Raw genomic sequence first — 23,980 nt, 5'->3', positions numbered from 1 at the left:
CTGGGGGTCACTGGGCAGTGCCAGGCGGGGAAGCCCAGGCTGTGAGGTGGGGAGCGCGGGAACCGAGGCTGCGCGGGGCCGGGGAAAGCAGCCGGCAGTATCAGGAAGTTGCTCCTGCAGGCACCAGAGGCAAGCTGTCCCGTTTAGTCCTGAGGAAGCTGAGGTTCATCTCAGAGGGACTGGCCTGAGGCCGCACAGCCCCGCTCCTGCCAAGTTCAGATCACAGAGCTGCCTCTTTCCTAGCCCAAATGAGAACCAAAGCAGGGTGGGGGCAGTCGTTTGAAATTTACCCTGAAGCCGGGCTTCTTTCTGGGCACACAGGGCTCAGCAGTCCCTTGGCAAAAGGTGCCAGTGCGGGGAGGTGGAGGCTGGGCTATCCTGGATGAACTGGAGGTGGGCCTGGGAAGCTGACTCTGGACCCAGACACACATCTACAGGAGCCCCGACCCACACGGTCGTGAGTGTGCCCTGTGCTCTGCCTGCCTCCTCCCTCCTCCCGCACAGGCAGCACATGGGCCAGGGAGGTCAGCCGCCGGGGAGCCCCGCTGGGGAGCAAAGGTTCTCGTCTGAGCCCACTGAGCCCACGGCCGAGACCTAAGGCCTAGCGACATTTCAGCCCCTCCTGGCGGAAGACAAACTCTCAGCTTGGGGGTGCTGGGCAGACCCCGGCACCAGGTCTGGGGGCTCTGTTGCTGGGGGCCCGATTCCTTGGCAGGGCTCCCCCGGGGCTGGCCCTTCCTCCCATCAGCTGGGAATCTGGCATCCAACGGGGGCACTGCACCGGGAGCCCAGCTCCCCAGCCTCAGAAGAGTAGCCAGAGCAGAGCAGGAGGGCTGGGCCCAGTCACCGGGGCCTCCTCCTGGGTCGCGCGCTGAGGAGTTCACGCAGCTTTCCAGCGCTGGGCTGGCACAACGGGACTTCGAGGTTGCTGGGGGTTTCCACTGGGTCCTGCCTCTATCTCTTCCCCACATTAAAACAAATTTGTTTTTCTGAGTAGAAAAATTTGAAAATAAAGCAAGCACAGAGAAAAATGTAAAAGCCATCCCTAAATCTATCACCACAGAGAGAAAACAACAGTTGGTATACCTTTTAAGTAAATTAATATACTTTTAAAAGACTGGGATTTCGCCTACCATCTTGGTGTATTTTTTCTAAACTATTTTAAAAAGGTTTTAGCAAAATCGGGATTGTAGCACACACACAGTTTTTGGCCTGCTTTCATCACACACTAGGATGTTGCATGCACAGACCCTACACTTAACCGCCCTGTACGCACAGCTGCCATGAGCACACACTCCGTGGAGCATGGGCATCCCAGAGTTCAACCCGCCCCTGGCCACGGTGACACAGCTGTCCTGGGCACAGTCATCAGGTGGTCACTAAACAGGATGCTGGTCTAAGCCAGCACTGCTTTCTGAGGCTGGGGTTGCCCTGACCACACAAGCCCCCGGGGTGGGCCGGGCGGAAGAGGGGTGAGCGCACTTGTTTCTCAGTGCAGACCACAGTACCTGGGCCAGGGAGCCCCAGGCATGAGGGGGTGTGGAGAGAAGGGGGGGTGGCAGGGCTCTGTTTCTACTGCTGTGGCCCAAAAATCTTAATGATGGAAAATACTGTGGACACCACGCTTCCTGAATCAGTCCACATCCAGGGGTTGGGAGCTGTCTGTGTGGCAGCGCTATGCAAGGCAGCTGTGGCAGAATAAGAGGCTGTTTAAATCAGAACTAGGTTCAAATCCCAACTTCGCTGCTCAAGCTGGGTACAAGGTCAGAACTATGTACTCAGGAATGAACGGAGCTGCCTCGCAGGGTTCAGTAAGGAATTCCACGCACTGAGCTCAGCCCGACGGCCCTTCTTGTGCTCACCTGTCCTCCGCTGTCTGGCCAGCCCCTGTCCCCCCGCCCTGGGCTCGGTCACAGAACTTCCCAAACTGACAGTGTCCCCCTGCTCATGGCTGCCCCTTTAAAAAGCTCACCACCCTCAGCAAAAAAAATCAGCTTAGCCTTGACCCACACCCCCTACTCTGCCAACGATCCCTCACCTCACCCCACCCCAGCCCTGCCCTCACATGGAGAGAACCTGATGGTTACATAGAGCAACTATTTCCAGAGAAGACGAGGATGAGCAAAAATGTCACGGGTCCCTAGTTCTCGAAGCTGGAGACCTGCCCCGTCTGCGTCTTCATGAGAAGGGCCCTCAGGTGTTAGGGAAACTCTTCCAAGTGCTGTGCAGGTGATGCCCCTATGGCCCTTGTCCCCGCAGGCAGGGCCGTGGCATCCCCATTCTCTCTGTACCAGGCATGGCCTCTGTCTATACATCCACTGCCCCCCAAACATTTGCCTTTCTGAGGTCCAGGTGCCATATTCACCCCCAAATCAGCCTTGCTGATTAGCTAAGCCCAAGACCACCCAAAGTGGTTTTGCCTCCTGGGTCTGAGGACAAAGCCGGTATCTGCAGGGAGAGGCTGGGGCCTGCCCTCGATGCTGGGAAGACACCACCCTCCACCTCACACCCTCACGCTGTCCCGATCAGTGCTGGGTGCTGCTGGGTGCCACTGCAGGTGACATGCGTCCCCTTTAGACCTCATGCCCCATGAAGCGGGCAGTCACATGAGAGCCCATGAGGCAGGGATGAACAGAGAGGCTGCGCAGCACCCAGGGGCACCTGGAGGGAATCCCACATCTCCTGACTCCCGGACCAGTTCTCTTTGAGAGCAAGGGGGTTCGGGGGACCCTGAGGTTTCTTTTCTGCTTTCCCCGTCCAGCTTACTGAACCATGGCCTCAGTAAGCTGCCCTTGGCCCTGGAGCTCCACGAGAGTGGCGGGGGGAGCACTGCTCCATGGCCTGTGGTGGTGGCAGCTGCGGGTCTAGAAGGGCGTCAGCGGGCCTCCAAGCCAGCACCAGGAGCTCACCGGGGTCTGCTCCCTCACAGCTCTGTCTCCAGCCTTTGGTAGAAGGGCACCCAGCACACAGTGGGTGGATGGAATTGTCTGCCTGACCCAGGCCGGCACCTGCCAGTGACGCGCTAACCTAGCCCACTGGCTCAATACCAGGCTGCTCTCGGTGGGAAGGGAGGTGTGGGGACTGGATCGGGAGGGGAGGATGCCACTGTGGGCCCAGGAGTCTGCTTGAGGAGCAACCTTGGGGAAATTACTTAATCCCAGGACCCTGAACGTGGTGTCTGTGGACCCCAGGAGTCCGCAAATGGGCTTGAGGGATGCCCTTGAACCCCTGAGTCATAACTGACACTTGGTGTGTTAGGAGGCCTGTGCCTTTACAGAGACACACGGGCCCCACGGCCCTGCCCTCTGGGTTCACTAAACGAACCTGCAAGTCTGGGATGATGGGGTAGGACCCCCTGCTGCTGCTCACACTGAGATGTCAGCACTCAAGAGCTACGTAATGGGGTCTGTTGCCAGCCCAATTCCATCTTAAAGTGCAGCTAATTAAATCAACAGACACGAGAATGCTGCTCCAATGTCTCTCCGCTATAAAGGGGACTGAAGAAGGCCAGAGTGCTACCGGGGCAAAGAAAGCTGGACTCCTGAATAACTGCAGCTGCTGTCACTCTGAATAACACCAGGTGGTGAGGCAAAGAAAGAGCAGGAGAATGGGACAGCACAGTGCACAGGACTGCGTCTCAAGGTCAAAGGGCCCAGAGAAGATGGGAAGGCAGCTGGTGCGCACCAACCCTGGGGGGCATCAAGGAGTTAAGTTCCTAAGTGACCACAGAATCGAGCTAGTCCAGAAGACAGGATCCATCCTGAAAGTATTCCTGTCAAAGCCTGAGCTCCACCGACCCTCTGGACCCCCCAACGCCGAAGCTGAGGAGAATCTCCCGCTGGGGCACAGACCCTCCGCAGTCGGCCTGGAGCGCCTGAGCTCCGTGTGGAGAAAAGGGGGGCTGGCTGGGGGGATGACGCTGAGGCAGGGAGGCATTGGGACTGCAGTGCGGGTAGCACCTCCCCTCGAAACCCGGGAGGGAAGAAAGCAAAGGACAGGACGGAGGAGGGCAAGACGTGGCTCAGGAAGCCCGAGCAGGAAGGCCAGGGCGCACACTGCCCCACGGCACACAAAGGAAGCAGCTTCCAGGGCTGGGGAGTGAGGTGTTAACCCGGGGACAGGAGCAGGAAGGGAAGCTCAGGGGTCTGGGGGCCTGGCTGGAAAGCTTTGTGGAAGCCAGAAAAGAAGGACTTGCTCCCTGAACTTACGCCTCTCAGCTCTTAGGGCTGCTCCTCTTCAGCTGTCAGCTCCCTCCAACACGTGGGGACAGGCTGGCACAGTCTCAGAAACAGGCAGGAAAACAGTGGGAGCCTATCTGCGCGTGGCAGGAGCCCATGGAGCAATAAGCGGACAGGCGGGCACAAGGCCTCCCTGATGCTGGCTGTGCAAGGCGACAGGCGTGCCCACTCAGTCTCTGCTTCCAGCTCATCCTGAGCCTGCTGCCAGACTCCTTCCATCTTCCCTCTGCCCGTCCTCGCTACATGACCGCCCGCCATGTGCCCGCTCTGAAGGGTGCAGGGGCTCTCTGCCCGGTGAGGGGCACAACCAGAGGGCCCTCCACCCTCACAGTGTGGCTGTCGAGACCCCTTGCTGTCCAGCCGAGCCCACCTCCCCTGCCCTTCCCTACACTCAGGCTGGCCTCCGCACTCACCACAGACAGCACAGGCCCCTCACCAGCCTTTCCATTCCCTGCACCTTTCCAAGTCCCACAGCCTCGACAAACACCCAGGACAGCGAGTGTGAACACAGGTTCAAAGTGGGCAGATCTGGACTGGCGTCATGGCTGTGCCACCTACTGGAGGTGCCCCCACCCTCTGCCTCAGCACTCATAGGGGACCCGGCTGACAGTCCCCCAGGGCCGTGGGCCGGCTCCAGCGGCACGTGGTAGACACTCGGGAAAACAGGTTCTTGTCCCCCCGAGCTGCTGCGGCACTTACAGGCCTCACCGCAGCACTTAACACTTGGCCAGGCTGCTGTTCTTACTGCTTTATGTGCCTAGTGTTCCCAGCTGCCCCATCGACTCCCTTAAGACACCTACGTTATTGCTTTTCTGGCTTCAGATACCTTCATTGTAGGAAACGCAGGAAATCTACTGCACTCTAAAATAAGATGAAGCCACCTGTCATTCCCCGGGAGAAGTTTCCTCTTCTGAAATTAAGATCATGCTGCATATGGATTTTTGTGTCTGACTTCTTCCTCAACACTCCAAGGTAAATGTTTTCTCACAGTAGACGTTCTTCGAAAACAGTTTTAATGTCCACACACTACTCCAGCTTTAGGGACATCATTGCTTACTTAACACGTCCGTGAAGGGAGGTCAGGCCGAGTCCCCAGACACGGAGACCTGTACCAGTGTGCTTGGAGCTACCAACTACCTTCCCCCTTTTCCTAGGAAAGCACATTTCCTGCGGACAAGATTTGTGGTGAGACTGGAACTGGCTGTGATGCGTGAGCCAGTGTGGTGAGCTGGCCCACCCGGTGTCAGCCCGGCGTCAGCCTAGGGAGGACCTGGAGCTGCCCGGACCCTGACCCCAGCCGATCAATGGCCCTTTCTGCCTGCAGGCAAGAGTGTGAGTAACGTTCAGGTTGCAGCGCTCGCTTGTCTAGCTCAGTCATCACCAGTCATCACATCGCAGGAAGCACCCAAGAGAAAGTGGGTGCCAAGCTTTGACAGGACAGGACCTGGGGGCTGTGGCAGGGAGCTCAATTCCCCAAGGGGCTTAAGCGTGGCCTGTGTGCCCCCAGAAGGTACACCTGGGACCAAGGAAGAGCAGTCATGAGGAAACACATTCTTCTTTCATATGAAGAATGCTCTAAATCAATCAGCCTGTGTGGTGAAAAACACAAATGGGCTCCTACTTTGTAAGGGGTGAAGCCCCCCCCAACCAAACAGCATCACAGCAAAGATGACCTGGAAGAGGTTCAGGCAGAAAGGGGATGATTACCGTATTTTGCCTGTATAACATGCACCCTTGTTTTTGGCCCAAATTTTTGGAGAAAAAAATCTTTCATTTTAGTTTTTAAATTCAATTATTTATTTATATTTACATATTTGTGTGTTTTTTGTATTATAAAGGGATTTAGCATTTATTTTTGAACATATTATGGTATAAGAAATTTTATGTAACACATAATCGCAAAACACAAGAACAGATACAACAAGGTACAAGCAATTTTATGTACTGGTGAGAAATTTACGATATTTATATATCATAGAAGGCTGATACAGAATCAGTGCAATCCATCTATGATGCACATCCTTACTTTTCTCTCAAAAATTTGGGCAAAAAAGTGCACATTATATATGGCAAAATATGGCAGACCACATGCTGTTACACTTCCCCTCTGCCCAGAGAGGGAGCCCTGAGCCCCACAGATGCCCTGTACCCCACAACAAGCCTGCAGGACCTGCCTGCTGTGGGAACCCGCAGCAGTGCCTCTTGTCCGTGAAACACTGTTTCCAGATGTCCCCACTACGGCTAGAGCCTGGTTTCCTGGGAGCCACGTGCGCACCTGGTGGAAGAGTACGCAGGGCATTTCCGAACCAAGGGAGACAACTGCCACACGGGGATGCCCCACAGCTACTGTGATGTGCGGCATACCATATGCAATGTTTCTAAACAGAAATGGCCCCCTTCTTGGGTGTTTCCTTCCTCTTTTTTCTGGTCGCTAAAAATTAATTAGCGTTACAGACCACCTGGCAATTTACACGCAATTACCCAGGATGCTCTGCACGGCTACTCAGGCCACTCTGGGAACGTGAATGAACAGACTCGGGTGGGGTGCAATCAGCAGCCCTTGTGCAGACTGCCTGCCAGGCGCCCACCAGACCGAGAGGGGTCAGGAAGAACAGCTTGTGCTCAGGGCCCCAGGAGGGGCCTGGGAGGGTCCTGGAAAAATGGAGCTGCAGGCCGTCCTCAATGAGGGCCCTTGCCGAATGGGAACAGACCCTTTCTTACAGAGGCCCTGCATCTTGAATGGATGTTTGGGCCAGGGCCAGACCTCCCCAGATGCCTGACCAGCTAGTTACTCTCTGGTTGGGAGCACAGGGAAGGGCAGGGAACCTCACCCTTTCCAAAATTACCAGGAGGAGCGAGAAGTCAAGAGCTCAACCTCTAAAATACTGAAGCACAGGCAGGAGATGTGTGGAGTCCATGGCCACCCTCCACCGCCCGTCTGATGGCCAGTCTGAGGAAAGTGCGTGCTCAGAGAGGGGAGGCCCTGCTGCACTCAGTGCCGGGGCCACTCGCCCCTTCCCGGGCTGAACCCCCACCCCGTTCTGGGTTTGTTGGCATTTCCCAAGGAACACTATGAGTCAGGGGTTAGGTTTTAAGAGCCATAAATATACACAGTTTAACTTTTTTTAAAAAATTGCTATTTTAAAACCTAGTATTTTTTAAAGCTAAAAATAACTGGCCTTCAGTAGGCTTTGGAAGGGTGGCTTGCTGCGGACTTCACAGCTTGCCCTGGAGATGCAGATGGCCCTGGTAAGGTGAGCTGTCCTGCTCAGGGCCCCTCCTGGAAGCCCCAGGCCAGCTCCCTGGGCATTTGGGAGGCACCAAATGCCACCTTGTCAGTGGGAAACCCACAGAGACCCACACTGGAGAGGTGAGAGCAGTGGTAGGAGCCCGAGGCTGACTTTGACCTTTGACTTTGGCAGTAGAGGTTGCCCACTGCCCCTCAAAAGGCAGCGGAGTGAATGAGCAGAAAGAGGGATCTGCTTCAGAGAGGAAAGGCGGCTCAATGCCAAGTCAGGACTGTGCTCCCAGGAGCTGCATGAGCAGGTGACAGGCCTGCCAGGGAACAAGGAAGGGCAGGGAAGGTTGGCTTAATTCACCTCGAGCCATGCTCCTGAGGCAACACATGAAGTCAGTGGCTCAGAGCACGGAAATAGTTATGTTGTCACTCCCCACATCCTCACATGTAGGAAGGACACCGTGTGGCATCGTGGTTATGGCACAGCCTCAGACCCCGAGTGCCTGCTGCACATTCCCCCAGTGCCGACTACCGGTGCTGTGATGTGAGCAAGCCACTTAACTGCTCTGGGTTAAAACAGTGATGCAACTTCCAGCCAAGATGGAGGCATAGGTAGATGCACTGTGCCTCCTCACACAACCAAGATAGGAACAACAACAGTTTAGAAACAGAATAACAATCAGAACTGACAGAAAATTGAACTGTATGGAAGTCGGACAACCAAGGGGTTAAAATAGACACATTCTTCCCGACCCGTAGGAAGGATGGAGACAGGCAGCCAGGTGGAGAGGGGTAGTGGCACAAAGACTGGGCGCATAAGGCATCCCAGGCACCCAAAACCTCAGCAGGTGGTCCCTGGGCATGGGGTGGCAACCGGCAGACCCAGCAAGGCGACAACTGTGAAGCAAGGCACTGCCCGCAACCCAAGGTCCCAGCCAGGAAACAGAGCCTCGGGTACTGATTGAAAACACCTGTGGGAGTTGAGGCGCAGGGAGAGACTTAAAGCCTCACAGGAGAGTTTGTTGGACAGACCCATGGGGTCCTAGAATGTACACAAGCCTGCCCACAGGGGAATTAGCACCAGAAAGGCCCGGTTTGCTTGGGGGAAGCGGTGGAAGGGACTGAAGTCCAATAGAAAGCGGAGCAAGTGCCATTGTTCCCTCTTGGACCCTGCCCCCACATACAGCGTCACAACCCAGTGACTAGGTTGCCCACCCTGGTGAACACCTATGGCTCTGCCCCTCACTGCGTAACAGGCACAACAGAGGAAAATAAATGGCTTGAACAGAAGAGCAGATCAAAGCTCCACAGCAAATACAGCTAAGCAACCAAGAGATAGCCAACCTATCACATGTACAGTTCAAAGCACTGGTGATCAGGATGCTTACAGAATTGGTTGAATTTTGGTCGCAAATTAGACAAACAAATGAAGACTATGCTAAGTGAAATGAAGGAAAATGCACAGGGAACCAATAGTGATGGGAAGGAAACTGGGACTCAAATCAATGGAGTGAACCAGAAGGAAGAAAGAAACAACCAACGGAAAAGAATGAAGAAACAAGAATCCAAAAATATGAGGAGAGGCTTAGGAACCTCCAGGGCATCTTGAAACGTTCCAACATCCAAATTATAGGGGTACCAGAAGGAGAAGAGGAAGAGCAACAAGTGGAAAAGTTATTTGAACAAATAATAAAGGAGAACTTCCCCAATCTGGCAAAGGATTTCCAGGATTTCCAAAATAAACTTCCAGGAAGTCCAAGAAGCTCAGAGAGTCCCAAAGAACTTGGACCCAAGGAAGGACACATCAAGGCACATCATAATTACATTAGCCAAGGTAAAAATGCAGGAAAGAATCCTAGAAGCAGCAAGAGATATGGAGACAGTAATCTATAAAGGAGTTCCCATCAGTCTGTCAGCTGATTTCTCAAAAGAGACCTTACAGGCAAGAAGGGGCTGGAAAGAAGTATTCCAAGTCATGAAAGGCAAGGACCTACATCCAAGATTGCTCTATTCGGCAAAGCTATTATTTAGAATGAAAGGGCAGATAAAGTGCTTCTCAGAGAAGGTCAAGTTAAAGGAGTTCATCATCACCAAGCCCTTATTTTATGAAATGTTAAAGGGACTTATCTAAGAAAAAGAAGATAAAAAACATGTATAGTAAAATGACAGCAAACCCACAATTGTTAACTACATCTAAAACAAAAACAAAAACAAACTAAGCAAACAACTAGAACAGGAACAGAACCACAGAAATGGAGATCACATGGAGGATTAGCAACAGGGGAGTGAGAGGAGGAGAGAGGGAAAAGGTACAGAGAATAAATAGCATAGATGGTAGGTAGAAAATATGGAGAGGGCAAGAATAGTATGGGAAATGTAGAAGCTAAAGAACTTACAGCACATGGACATGAACTCAAAGGGGGGGATGTGGGTGGGAGAGGGTGTGAAGGGTGGAGGGGAATGAAGGGAGGAAAATGGGACAACTGTAATAGCATAATCAATAAAATATATATTAAAAAAACAGTAACGCTAGTGCACATCTCAGGCTGCTGGGAAGATCTAGGGGGCTGACATATGGGCACCAGTGCCCATGGTGCCTAGCACACAGTAGGTACAGAAGTGCCAGCTCTCACTGGAATCACCGTTAAATGCTGCCCTGGGGATGCCAGTGCTACCTCTGAAGTGAGATCCCTGATGAGGGATCGTCACCCTGTCCTCAGCGACATTCAGACTGTCAGAGGCAACCCCTACTCCACAGGGAGCCTGAAGCAAGACACCTAGACTTTTCCTCTTCTTTTTTTCTTTTTAAATTACACTTCAGAAAAGCAACCAATGCTTCAAACAACCAGCCTCTCCTCTGCAGGAGCCGTCTGCAAGGCCACAGGTGCACGGAGGGGCACCTGAGGCTGCTGCAGCCCCCCAGACACCAGGCAGAGAAGAGGCCTTTCTGCCAGACAAGTGACCTGCTCGACAGCAAAGTTGTGGAGAACAGAAGAGATTTCTGGTGCATCGCTAAGACGGGGCAGGGCAGACAGTCACGACAGGGACCCGGCTGCCCTGTCCACCACAACTCCTGGCGTCTGACGGAACGAGAAGGCTGACGTCGTGCCACACAACAGGTGGCCTGAGCTTTGAGAGGGAGACTGGGGAAGGGCCCTGTTTCTTGGGATGCAGACTTGCAGAGAGCTCTCTGTACAGCAGAGTAGAGGGGGACAGAGTTTGGAAAGAAGGCCCATGACAGTCCCGGCTCCGTGAGTCACTTCCACGTACTGTTTGACTCGCTGCAGGAGCAGTCCCCACAGGCGGCCCCCCAGGAGGCCTGCACTTACCAGGAAGCGGACATCGTCAAAGCCATTCAGCAGCAACTTGCTCTCATACTGCTGCAGCCCCACCGCCTCCAGCCACTGCCCGACGCTCTGCTCCAGCGTCCGCGAACCTGACGAGAGAGGAATCGGCAGACGCTTGAAAAGGGAAAAACCGTTAAGGCGGTAGCAGCGGCACTCGGATGAAGACAGATGGCACTGCCACATCATAGTCATTACCACAAAGCAGACAAACTATGGACAAAGGGCCAGAGCGGGAGACCGGAAGACCCGCCGCTCCTCCTGTGCGCGGCCGAGGGCGGCCTGCCAACCGCACACACCCACAACCTCGTGCGGGCGCTGGCCTGCTCGCCCCTCAGCCAAGCTGCTCCAGGCTGGGGGGGCGCATGCATGACCTCTGCCCATCAGTCGGGGACAGGCAGGGGCCGGGGGAAGCCAACCGCCGACAGTCTCTGGGTCAGCTCCTCATCAGCGTTCACATTGAGGTAGTTCACAAAGTCCGGTCCCACGGGCACCAGTGGGGCTGGGAGCGCCTGTCATCCGTGCATCCGGGAGCCCCGTGGGGCTGTGGGTGTGGGACCAGTCCTGCGACCTTGCAGCGCACACGGGTCAGGAGAACGCACACATCTCCATGCAGCTCTGGGACACAGGCACACTGGGAGGGCTCTGGGAGGGAAGCAGCAGCTCTCGCAGGGACCCAGCACATGCAACCCAAGCAGCAGTGAACATGGCAGGGAGAAAAGAGACTTTTACTTGTTTTCCCCCAGCAGTCCCGGAACAAGCACACCATGGCCCTTTGTGCTCAGAGGCTTAGGCAGCGAGGAACTGACAGGGCACATGGGCCATGGCTCGGGCACCAGGTTCAGAGTGGCTCTGCTGGGGCGGCGACATCGCACTCCGCTGGGCTGTGTGGCCGGCAGGCCAGGAGCTGGGTCTGCAGCTAGAGCCCCGGTGCCAGCAGCAGGCGGGGTGTCTCCCGGGCCGGGGCACTGTCCGGAGGGCTGCTTTCTCTGGCCGGGTGGGTCTGCAGCAGCTGACCCTGTTCCTTTGATGGTGGCTCTTCCCGTGACTCATCTGCCACCCAGGTGGAAGGCAGGCAGGCAGATCCAGTTTTTGACAAAATCCAGCAGAGAAGAGAAAAAGGAGGCGGTCCCTGTCAGCCAAGCTGTGGCAGCTGAAGTCTATTCACATTCTGCACTGCTCTCTCTTCGGCTGAGAGGTAAGGACAGCAAGTGTCTTCCCAGGTTCCTTGGGTCCTGATGTCCTCCTCCAGGACGAGCGGGGAAGGGAGGCCGTCTGTCTGCTGCGCTCCTCAGATTGAGCAGGGAGGTGGTGAGGGAGGAGAGAAGTTGGGCCCTTCCTGGAAGACCTTGGATGTTCTGAGCTGAACACCTGAACCACCACCTACTTCTCTGGCGATCACAGGCAAGTACAGATAGAAGGAGGAAAAAAGAAAATGGGAAGAGAAAGGTGCGAGGAAGGAAGAAGAGACAACTATAAAAACATCACCTCCAGAGAACTCTTGACCCGGTGAAAGTCATTCTGTTGTTCCTGGTATTTCCGCCCGCCTGGCAGGCCAAGGCCACTGGCTTGGTTATTAGGAGACCTTGGTGACCCAGGGTCCCAGGCTCCCCTTCTCGCCTGTCCTCTCTGCCGAGCAGATGGTGGCCAGGGACCTGGCGGCCTCCCAGTGTGCGCTGTAGCAGATGCTGAGTCCGGGGCTACTTGAGCTCCCCTGCCCTTGAGCAGGGCTGTCAGCTCCAGGGACCTAAGCAGCAGGCTCTTGTCCGCCCAAGAAGTCAAGTGCTCCCGGCCGCTGATTCATTCCTGCCCGTAACCCCCGGCCGCCGGAGGCCGAGTGCGCTCGCACAACGCAGCGGAGTGCTTTGTCTAAAGGCTCCTGGGCTCGACGCTGCCTGCTGCCGGTTCCACAGCCCTTGCTCACTCTCATAATGCCTGGCCCTCCCCTTCCCCCTCCCCACCCTCCTCCCCTCCACGCTCGGGAAAATACATCAGGGATCGGACATCGAAACAGAAGCTGCTGCTGCTGCCTTGGAGGGAGGACACAGCAGCACTGGCACCAGAGCAAATGGCAGGTTTCCCAACATCTGATGTTGGCTGACACACACGCCAACATGAAGGTAAGGACAGCGAGACCTGACCTCCAGCTCAGGCAGCTGAAACAGCTCCTCAGGCAGCAGAGAGGGGAACACTCCTATAGCTCTGGCTGACAGTCTGCAGGACAGCCAGAGAGGGGACAGGGGAATGAACGACACGGCCCCAAGGACACAGCCCACCTGCCATGTAAGGAGTGACCATGCCTCTGTGCCAAGAAGACTGCCCTGGGCACCACAAACACAGGAGGCGAAGTGAGGGTGTCACACCTGATAGTCCTCAGGTCAGCATACCACACAGCCCGGGAGTGACTTCTCTCCGGGGCGTGGGCGCACAGGGGAGAGACACCAGGCCCAGAGCAGGGCAGGCACAGTCTGAAGGAGGAGGCACAGGAGGGGGCGGGGTCACAAGGACAAGAGGAAGCCAGAACCAAACCCCAAGTCCAGCTGTGGAGACAAAAGAACAACATGTGCAGAGACAACCCAGGGACCACACACCACCTCCAACACGCCGGGGGCACCTGCACCCAACGGGCTGTAGCTGGTCCTGGCGCAGAGGGGCTCTGTGTGCGGGGAGGTCAGGCCTCAGGAGGAGTGGGTGTTCAGCTGCTACTCAACAGCTAAATGACTGATTTTAGCAAAAGAAAGCCAAGCGGTCTCTTCTGTTTGACAGAACAAGCCTTTGGCAAACAAGGCCAGAGTGGCCTGGGCCGGGGGAAGGCTTGCCTCTAGACTCCTGTCGGGGGCGTGGGGAGTTGGGTACCCTGCTCCAATGCTGGCGGATTAGGGACTCGTGGCCCAAAACAGGACTGAGACTCAGGTGCCATAGAGGGTCTCCCCCTTCAGGATGTGAGCGGGGCAACCCCATGCTTAGCTGAGAGCTGGCTGTGGAGGGGCCTGCTTCCCCAGCCAGGGTGGCAAACCAAAGCCAGGTCCCTTCTCCTAATCCAGAAGCAGCCCGAGGACAATCTGCACCCTGATAGTGACCGCTCAAAATAAACAAGAATTCTGTTCGGGCCTGGGCTGAGGGCTGGTGCTCCCTGAGGTCCTGGGAAAGCCCCCCCTGACCGTTAGAAGGCGGAGTGTGGGGCAGGCTGAGCCCACCGTCTCCACGTGTCCCAGCCTGGCCGCGGGGCACGCACAGCGGGCTGGGACTCTGCAGTGTGGGTGGATGCACCATCTATTCAGACGGCCACCCTCGTGTGCCTGCCCTTGACTTCCTAAGCTGCAGTACGCAGGATAGTTCAACTCAATGAATTCTAAACAAGACTGTGCAGGGATCCAGGCACCTAGGGGGACAGTGGGACCAACCAACTCTTGCCACTCACATGGGTTCATGGGGGGCAGGAACTGGGCATGGAGCCAGCAGGGCCAAGAAAGAGCTCTGTGTCACCACCTCCAATGAGAAGGCCTCCTCTAGAAGAGTGTTTTCCAGAGGTGCTGCCACATCTCCTGACTTAGGAAAGCCTGCTTCTAACCCTACTTCTCAATCACACACAAGTGATGCAGGCTCCTCTGCCACCAAGGGGAATGGGGAAGTGAGACGGCCTCAGCTGAACTGACCGTTATCAACCCCATTGCTGGCTGCGCCCCAAGCACACCTGTGAAAATGGCAACGGTGATGGCTCAGTCCTGAACTTCTATTCCCTACAAACACTCGACTCTCAGCAAAGCCTGCAAACTACAACAGAGTGTGATGTGAGACTGCATGCCTGAGAGGAAGCGGCTGCCTGGAAACAGGGCCACAAACTCTCGGGCAGAAGAGCCCCCTCTGCAGACCCCAGGGCTGACAAAGGCGGACCCAACCCGGCTGGGCCCTCCCTGCTAGAACCCAGGGACACAAGCCCGTGCAGGGTGGGGTGGGGTGGGTGCCAGGGGCCAGCCAGCAGCACAGGTGCCCCTCTTCTCTAGGTGTCTCGACACGCGTTAGCAGTGATCTCACAGACAAAAATGGGCACGGCTACTACACTCCTTAGCTCAAGTATTTATATGTATTATTCATTCCCACCAACTGATGAGGTAGATACGATCTCCCCAACGCCGTAGGCAGGGAACTGGGGACTCAGACAGTTAGGTGACTTGTCCAACACACACACACACACACACACACACACACACACACACACGTCTAGAGCCAGGGTTTGAACTGAGGCTCCAGAGCCTGTACCCTCTCCACAAGCCCACGGCCTTGGCGGGCCCTTTCCTCCTGATGCGCACACTTGCCCCCACCCATCGGACCTCCTGCCAGAGCCAGAGGTCCATGGAGGAACCAGAGGTTCCTGGGGCTAGTGGGTCAACCCTGGACGAAGCCTCCAGAGGAGCAGGGAAGCCCACTTCCTCAGCGCAGAGGGGCACTTCCTTGGTAAGGGGCAGAGGCCAGGCTGGGTATGGGGGGACGAGCGGCAGATTCGGGGGGGAGGTGTGGGAGCTGCTCTGAGAGGCACTTGAAGAATGCCACTGCCCTAAGAAAGCACCACAGCCACGGCTGTTCTATCGTCAAGGACGACAGCGCAGGCCGGGCCTCTCTAGTCCCAGGTTTCCCACGGGGCAGACCTCACCCCGAGGGCTCTGCGATGGAAGGGAAGCCTGAGGTAGTAGTGATCTGAAGGGAAAAGGGCAAGTGACTTAGTAAATGGAAAAATGGATGGACAGACAGACACAGCAGGACAGCAAAGTCGGCCGCTCAGGAGATGTGGGCTAACAGGCGAGGCCACCGTCTGACCCCGGCCTCCACCACAGACGAGACCAACAAGAGCCGCGTGCCCTTGAACACTCAGCGCCAGAGCCGCCTGGGAAGCAGGGAGACCAAACTGAGCAGCACTCCAATTTAAGCCGTTCAGAGTGAGCCTATACTTATGCAAAGAATCATGAGTGACAACTGTTCACCGAAAATGGTTTCTCCCCAGGCAAACTGAAGTTCGATTGGTACACACTGCCCTCCAATATGTAAAAGGGCTCATGGCTCTAAAAATAACAGCCAGATGGGCTGCCAGACAGCCGAGACCCTGAGCTGTGAGCTGGACGTGGTCAGAGGCTGACCCCTCTCACCCCGAAGTGTCTGTCTCCCGCTCAGAGGGGAAAGCCCGAGCGGGAAAGAGCCACAGGTCTGTGTTCAGCGGGCAGACGGCTGCTTGGTACCGTACCTGAGATCTTTTGCTGCTCCTGAGAAAAGTCAATCCCTTCTCCAATGGAGCTCATGATTTTCTCAATCTGAAACGAAAGAGGGACAAAAAGGAGAGGACGTCAGGCTCGGATTGCACATGGCGCACTCACCATCGATGCCCTGGGTGGGCCTCCAGGGCTCTTCCAGATGATTCCCAGTCCAGCACCAAACTGCAAGGTACCAGAACTCTCTGCCACTCAGACTGAGAAAGGCCCACTCTGGCCACTTCCCAGTAGGGTCTAAAGACACACCCTGAAGGCAGTGAGCAGGAACAACTTGGGCTTGGCTGCTGGAAATGCCAAAGAGCCTCTCTTCCAAGGTATTTCCACATCTCCCCTCCCCCCAGCTCTCCCAGCCCAGGCCGAGAATGGGCAGAGGGTGCAAGAGCAGGCCAGACCCGACACATTCCACTGCCTGTGCCGGCATTTTAGTTCCATCAGGGCGGAGACTTTGACAGCTTCGTCACACGAAAGACCCCAAGCGCCCAGGGCACTGCCTGCCAAATCATGACCCCTCAGCCTGTCACTGACATTGCACGGAGCCAGCTCTGAGGCATGAGCCAACTTCCAGGGCTCAGACAAGCACTGTACGTAATCCAAACTGGAGGACCTTTAGCTCCCTGGACGCCAGTGATCCCAGACAGAGCTCTGCACTCAGGGGTTAGACGGGCTCGGACACGTGTCCTTCTCTGGACCACAGCAGACAAGCAGAAACTGGTCCCAATGACAGGGGACTCATAAGCTGGAAAATTTTAATTTAAGGTAAAAAGTTGTAAGTCTAGCAAGTAATGTGTATGTTAAGCTTTTGTTTCAGAAACTACAGATAAGGCCTATCATGCATCCTGGGAAAACAGCTGACTTCCTGGGGCACTGATAAGGATTACCACCTGGGGACAACTGGAGGCATCTGGGTCTTTGTGTTCCAGGGAGAGACAGACGACCACCCACCCCTGGGAACAGCTAACTGCCCAGGACAAGAATGTTGCAGTTTCTTTCACCTAATGCCCCCTGAATCTCAAAGCCCTCACCACACCTTGTTTACTCCCTGTTATAAAAGGTCTGGCCTGGAAAGAAAAGACAAGATGGTCTGTTAGAGTATGAACCGGCCATCTGAATAAAGTGCCCATAAAGATTCAATTGTTGTCACTGCTTATTGGGTTTGGTAGAGACAGGCAGCCTGAATGCTGGTGTCTCTTCTGGTTTCACCTTCACAGGAGACACATCTCCTGTCTCCGGCACTGTCCCTGTGTGGGCCACCTGGCCCAGCCATGTGGCTTTGGCTGCCCTGAGCCAGACCCATGCCCCCCACCCCAGGACACCTGGCCAGACAGTGCGGGACAGTGCAGTGAGGAGGAGGCCACCTTCTCCTCTTCCTTCCCCCTCCTTTCTGGGTTGCAGTGATAATGAGCTCATTCACTTGCTCTTTTTCCAAAGAAATGGAAAGAGGACCTTTTGTACCAGTGCTTGGAAGCTTTTCTCTAAGTGCAAGTAAGGACCCGGCAATCTGAAAAACAACTCTCCAGCCAGCCTGTGTCTGGCAGGCAAAAGGCAGCACATTTACACCCAGCAGGGCACACAGGAGGGTGTTTGCCAGCCAGCCACCGAAATGACTGCCTGTTACCGGGTGGGTGCATGCCACTCCATCCCCGGCTCAGCAGGAGCAAAGGGAAACACAACAGCTGACCGACAGCTGAGCGGCGGAGCAGGTGGAGGGTGTGCCTCCACAGCAGGTCTTCCCGCCCTCCCGCCTGTACCATGCCTCCCTTTCGTTGGCCCCGGCCGCCTCATGCTGCCTCCTTCCCCGATGGACAAACAGCACTCTCCACACCCAAAGTCCCGGCCTTCAATCTATGAACATGGGGGCAGGTCCTGCCTCCTACACAGGGCTGTGTGGACCAAGAGTAACATGCACATAAAGCACCCAGTCGAAGACCTGGCTTACAGCAGACGCTCAATACAAGGTTAGCTTGCTTTTCATACCCCCTCTGTTGTCTGCAATGCTCTAGCCTGATAAAACTTATTTTTAAAGTTTTAAAAAATAACTTTACTTACACTTACTTATTTATCCTCACCCAAGGACATTTTTTCATTGATTTTAGAGAGGAAGGGAGAGAGAGAAACATCGATCCGTTGCCTCCTGCATGTGCCAGGACAGGGAATAGAACCTGCAACCCTTCAGCCATGGGACGATGCTCTACCCAACTGAGCCACACTGGCCAGGGCTACTTACATTTATTTTTTTGACGGGTAAAACACCCACATGATTCAAAATTCCAAAGGTACAAAAGTTTATTCAGAGAAACTCTCTTTCCTGCCTGTCTCCCAGCTCCTAGATTTTCCCTCTGGAAGGAGCCAGTCTAACTGGTTTCCCCAGTGTCCTTCTCCGTCTGTCCAACCCCCACGTCACCAAATCTGCGGATGCGTTCTGCCTCCCACACTGACAGATGTGTTCCATTTTCTGTTTAATAATACACCTTGGAAGTCTTTCTACAGAAAAGAACTTAAAAAAAAATCAAAGCACACATACGCACGACCCATGGGCGTGGACCACGGTGTGGGGACTGCCTGTGGGAGAGGGGGGCGGGCGGGAGGAAGGGGGGGCCAAGGGGGAAAACTGGGACAGCCATGATAGCATAAACAATGAAATATTTAAAAGGAAAAAATGGAAAAAATTTTAAAAAGGAACTTTTTTTAAATGGATGAGGCATAGTTTCCTCCAATGTATGGCTTTACGGTAATTCATGCACCAGTTCCATGATGCGCATGAGTGGAATCCCACCTTTTCTCACAGTAAGTGGCGCTACAATGACACTGTTCTGCACACATCTGTGTTCACTTGTGTGGGCCCATCTGTGGGGCAAGTCCTAGTTATTTCTTGAAGGTTCTCCCAGGCACAGAGCCCTGGGTTAGCAGCAGGCCGGGCTGTGTGACCCCTTGCCCCCCGTGTCTGAGGTTGCTAAAGGCCTTAACGAGATGGGGCAGTTGCTATCTGTCCCAGTCAGTTCACTCTCATTTGCAGAAACACCAGTTTATATTTGCCTTTTTATAGACTTAAACCTTTTTTCCCCTAACCTCAGTCCAGGGTCCCTCTGTTTCTCTGGAGCACCTTCTCTTCCACAGGGAAGGCTTAGGAGTATGTGGAGACAGCTCTTCTCTTCCAGGCCAGGCGCTCCCGACCCCCAAGCTGCACGAGAGGACAGACAGGTCCTGTGGCCTGGTTACCGGTCCGACGACGGAGCACAGAGCTGGGCAAAGAGCAGACACACAGTAGGTATCTGCTGATGTGCCTTCTCTTTCCTTTTCTGCATTAGTAAGAGAAAAGTAGGGCGCTCAGGGTGAGGAAACGGTTTCCTATGGGGATGGGTCCTTATCCCAGGGATGGCTCCACCAGCCTCTGGACCCCTCCTCCAGACCCTCTCATGTATGTGGGAGAGTCACCACGCGGCCACCATGAGGGCTGGAATCAAGCATGTTTTAGCTGCCTTTTTACCCACCCTCAATCCTACAGCTGGCTCACAGTAAACAGGCAACAGAGAGAGACAGAGAAAGAGACAGAGACAGAGAGAGGAAGGGGGAGGGGAAGTGGTTTCCATTTACTTAGAGCCAGTAATGAAAAAGCTGTGTTCCCAGGGCCACGCAGAGTGTCAAGGTGAAAGAGCTGAAACGGAAGTGATGGCTGTGTCTTTGAAATGAAGTCGTCACCTACACTGTGTATTTCACGATCATCATCACTGCCGAATATCCCAAGCCCCAGCTGGCCTATCTGATCCACATCTCCTGGCTGCCTAATTCATGAGGTTTTGCCAAAGGGCCTTCTGAAATCACAGTAAACAGAGTTGAACACCCTGCTGCTGCTTTGCTAGGTTCCTTCCTGCTTGCTCCAGGGCCCCCTCATGCCAACTACAAGGGGCCAGGAATAGGCCAGGTTTCCACAGCCCTGTGGCTGGGTGGGAACTGTTCCATCCCAAGTAGAAAGTACATTTTGTTTTCTGTGAACTGCAGTAGCCAAGTCAAGCTGAGAAGATCCTAGTTTATAGGGGAACTGGGAATAGACGGCAGTTTACGGACCACCTGCAATCCAGGACTACGTCCTGCCCTGGTGGCGGCTCAGGGCTAGGGGGGAAGTGGCAGAGAAGGGTCCTGCTTGGACAGAGCCGGGCAGGTCCCCACCCTGGCACCACCAGCTCTGCGAGTCTGGGGCTCCCTGGGCCTGGGCGGCAGAGACGGAGATGGGGAGGAGCTGGATCACGTCATTCCACCTCCCCCACCCCCATGGCCCAGAACCAGCAGAGAGCAGATATGGTCATTTCAGTCTAGACTAAGAGGAGCAGTCACAAGACAGATACCACTCTGATCTGATTTTAAATTTCATGCAGTTTAACCATTTAGGCTTTAAAACCGATCTGATTAGGCTGCTTTCCCAGAAAGAAGTTGCATCTGTGGGAATGGCAGGGGGAGGGGCAGGTGGGTGTGAAGAAACAGCTCAGCTCGATGTTCTGTTCTCTCTGTTATTTAGAATCAGCGTCATTTTTGGAGAGAGGTGGGAAATGGCCCCACTTTCATACAGTGCTTTGCACGAACTCAATTAGAGAACTTGTGTTTGTGTTTGGTGAGGAAAGACCTGAAGGTTATCACAATGATGGATTCGTGTATTCAAAAAAACACTTAGAAACAGTCCATTTTCAGAAAGCATTCAGGACCAATCTATTTCAGCTTCCCCCTCCCAGGGCTGTACAAAATGTATTCACCATATGTCTAAAAACCCCCAAACACGAGCACTGGAGGTGCTGCTGCTCGGGCCGCCTGACGGCTGCCTGTCTGGGACACAGACCCCTCGTCACCCACAGGTGGGCAGCGGGAGGTGATGTTCTGTGCCTGGAGAGGCCTCTGTCCCCCAGCACCATAACCTGGCTGCCGGGGGCAACTCAGACCACACTGCCCATGTTTCAGGGGGCACTGGGGGTGGGGGGGCAGCTGATGGGTGCTGTGTGTGTCAGCCTGTGTGAGCTGCCCCCCAGGAGTGGGACGAGTGAGAAGCAGCAGGCAGTATCAGAGAGCAGGAATCAGTCCGGCCAACCTGCCCGTGAGCGAGGCCAATGCAGAGGAGGAAGGGAAAGGGACAGCCATCCTTCTATCTCCTTTCGTTCCAGTGGGAACATGAGAAGCCGTTTCTGTGGCTCACCAGCAACTGAACTTGGCTTCTGATGCCAGACACTCTCTCCCACCCACTTTCTGCCGCCTGGGGCACTGCCAGCTCCTCAGACTCCCCCGCCAGCGGGAAACACACAGCAGCCTCCTTGGGCCTGCATGTAGCACACCGCCTCCTCCGCCCCCACGTGTACTCCTGTACTGGCGCAGAGACGCACTCTGCTTTGTCCTGTTACTTCCCTGATTGGCTGTTTCACGGTGTACCCCAGAGACACTACTGAACAGTGAAGGGTGAAGATCTTGTTTCATATTGTGTTTCTTTCCGATCCCACGGGGTGCCCTGTGCAGAGCTGGCACACTGGAGTGCCCAGTGACACACAGAAACAGCTACCATCTGTTACACGCGCACACCAGGCTAGTCACCTCACTGGGACAGGAGACGGGAAAGGCAGCCAACACCTCCGGCCCCGTCTGGGTTCTCTAATTCCCCTCTCCCCTCCTCATCTGTATCTTTTTTTCCAGACTGCTGGGCTCATGCACCCAGCAACTGCTACAGCCCACAACTACCAGCTGGCCCATTCTACAGGCAATCCTGCAGAGCCTCAACTCGCTGCCAGGCAAACGCTGTGCCATTTTTTAGGTGAGGACATCGAAGCTCTACTCTGCTGGTGACACAGGTCTCACTTCCAGTAAGTGTCATGGGAGGCCAAGCCCACTCCCTGGAGAGCCTGAGCTCCCTGCTATGGGGGTGTCCAGGTGGCAGACCCTCTCTCCTCTGCCCAGCTGACCTGCTTGGACAGCACTCCCCATTCCCAGGGGCACACGGCTGAGGAACTGAGCCCTACCCTTCCCAGCCTCACCAGCAGGTGACTGCTGACGTCACTCTGGCTGTGCAAGGAACCCTGAAGACTGCTGGTGGCTGCACTCCAGGCCCAGGAACCACGTAAGAATTCATCACCACCTCTGTCCTCTGCCTCTTAGCAGCAGATGGGCTCTGAGCCCAGAGGGGGCTTTGACGCTGCATTCTGAAACAGGCCACTGACCGGGGTCTGGGCGATTCTTTTCCCTCTCCCCTCAGACTGAATCGTACAAGCCTCAAGAAAGATAAAGATGGATCAAAGTAAATTATCCGTCTGATTTTCTAACCTCGTCAACTGCTTTGAGGAAGGGGTGCTGGACAGTGTGGGGAAGGCGACAGGGATGAATGAGCAGCTGCAGTGGCCCAGGGTGCCAGCTCCGGGCAGTCCTGACGCAGCGCTGGCAGCTCTGCTCACAGGGAGGAGCCTCTTTCCCTGCAGAGCAGCACCTGGCAGTCTCAGCCCCCTCTGCCTCACCACAGGGGCGGGCAGGCTGTGACCACGTTAATTGTTCTATCCCCATCTGAACCTTCTTTACATTGTCACCTTTGCTGTCTGTCCCTCGCTTTCTGTCAGACTGAGAGACGACAGAGCTCTGTCTTTCTGTTAAAGCCCATGAGGAGTCTGTCCTGGCTCAATGTGAGGAGTAAGGAAGGCCACCCACCCCAGTCTAAGTCTCCAACTCCCTCCCTCCCCCCCTCCCTCTCCGCTTTCTCCTTCCCATACCTCTCGGGTTGCTGATGCCGGGCCTCGCTCCCCAAAGCCTCTCCGCCATGTCTACCTGCCGGCTCTTCCCCGACCCAGAGTGCTCCTGCCCCAGACTTCAACACGACTTGACCGAAAGGGTGTCCTACTTGTAAACAATACCTGCCAGATGACTTTCTCATGCTAGAACAGCAATCTTTAATTCAAAGCCCCAAGAAACTGCTGAAAGAAGAAAAAAAAGTTGAGACCTAGATTCCAATTAACTTTATTATTGCCTGCCATATAACCCTGGGTTGTGTGCCAAGTACTGGCTTTAAAAAGTGGGACAAGAACCTAAAAGATTAATGAGGATTATGTATTTGGGTTCTAGTCCAATTTGCGCAGTCTACTTTCTGTCTAGGAGCAGGCTCACAGAGGGGCCGGGTGAGGAGACGGCATGCAGATCTCAGAAAGCCCCCAGGTGCCGCAAATGCTGGGGACCCCGCCTCACGGTCCTTTGGTTTCTCCTCCACCACCACCACTGTCTGAGAGGCCTCCCCGTGGCCCCGCTCCTCTGCAGTCGGCACTGCACTCCAGCATACGGCACGGTTAGCCTGGCTCCGGAGCAAACGAGCCCCGAGAAAACACCCCAGGCTCCCACCCACGATCCACTCCCCGGGCGGCGTGCCAGGGCAAGGAGCCTGACATCCACGGGCTGCTCAGATTCTGCAGGGAACACCTGCCTTGCGGTACCAGGTCTGTCAATGTGGAATTTTGAGCACCAAATTATATATATTTAAGATGGAAAACAAAAATTACATATGTAATACAAACACACTACCAGTACCCATCAGCTGTCCTGGGACCTCTGGCAACTCGCCACTCCTAGTTACCTCTGAACTCGTGACACAGGAAGAAGTTGGATAAATAAAGTTGAGAGTGTCCTCAAACTTCATTTTTTTTTAAAAAAGATTTTAATTTATTTATAGAGATGGGAAAGGAGGGAGAAAGAGAGGGAGAGAAACGTAGATGTGCTGGAGATACATGGATCGGTTGCCTGTTGTATCCCTGTAACTGGGGACCTGGCCTGCAACACAGGCACGTGCCCTGATTGGGAATCAAACCAGTTACCTTTCAGTTAGCAGGCCGGCACTCAATTCACTGAGCCATACCAGCCAGGGCCCAAACTTCATTTTAAAGCACTAGTTGGAATCTT

General features: G+C 54.8%; 1 protein-coding gene across 9 annotated transcripts in view; it reads right to left on the bottom strand.

The window, feature by feature from the left end:
* The window catches only part of ANKS1A (ankyrin repeat and sterile alpha motif domain containing 1A), a 191,465-nt gene that overhangs the window by 17,977 nt on the left and 149,508 nt on the right, over positions 1 to 23,980 (bottom strand). For 8 of the 9 annotated variants that reach the window (XM_028508894.2, XM_036023971.1, XM_036023972.1 and 5 more), the window contains 2 exons: positions 16,057 to 16,123; positions 10,806 to 10,912 (listed from right to left, as the gene is read on the bottom strand). In XM_028508894.2, the coding sequence (XP_028364695.1) occupies positions 10,806 to 10,912; positions 16,057 to 16,123 (174 nt within the window). Of the gene's footprint in view, positions 1 to 10,805; positions 11,530 to 16,056; positions 16,124 to 23,980 lie in introns of those variants that run through there. The other variant, XM_036023975.1, reaches the window with a different exon arrangement.

Source organism: Phyllostomus discolor, chromosome 4 (genome assembly GCF_004126475.2).
Source record: "Phyllostomus discolor isolate MPI-MPIP mPhyDis1 chromosome 4, mPhyDis1.pri.v3, whole genome shotgun sequence".
In the NCBI taxonomy this organism is placed as follows: Eukaryota; Metazoa; Chordata; class Mammalia; order Chiroptera; family Phyllostomidae; genus Phyllostomus; species Phyllostomus discolor.
Note: the sequence above shows the minus strand (reverse complement) of the source record. Positions and strands in the feature narration are given on the sequence as shown.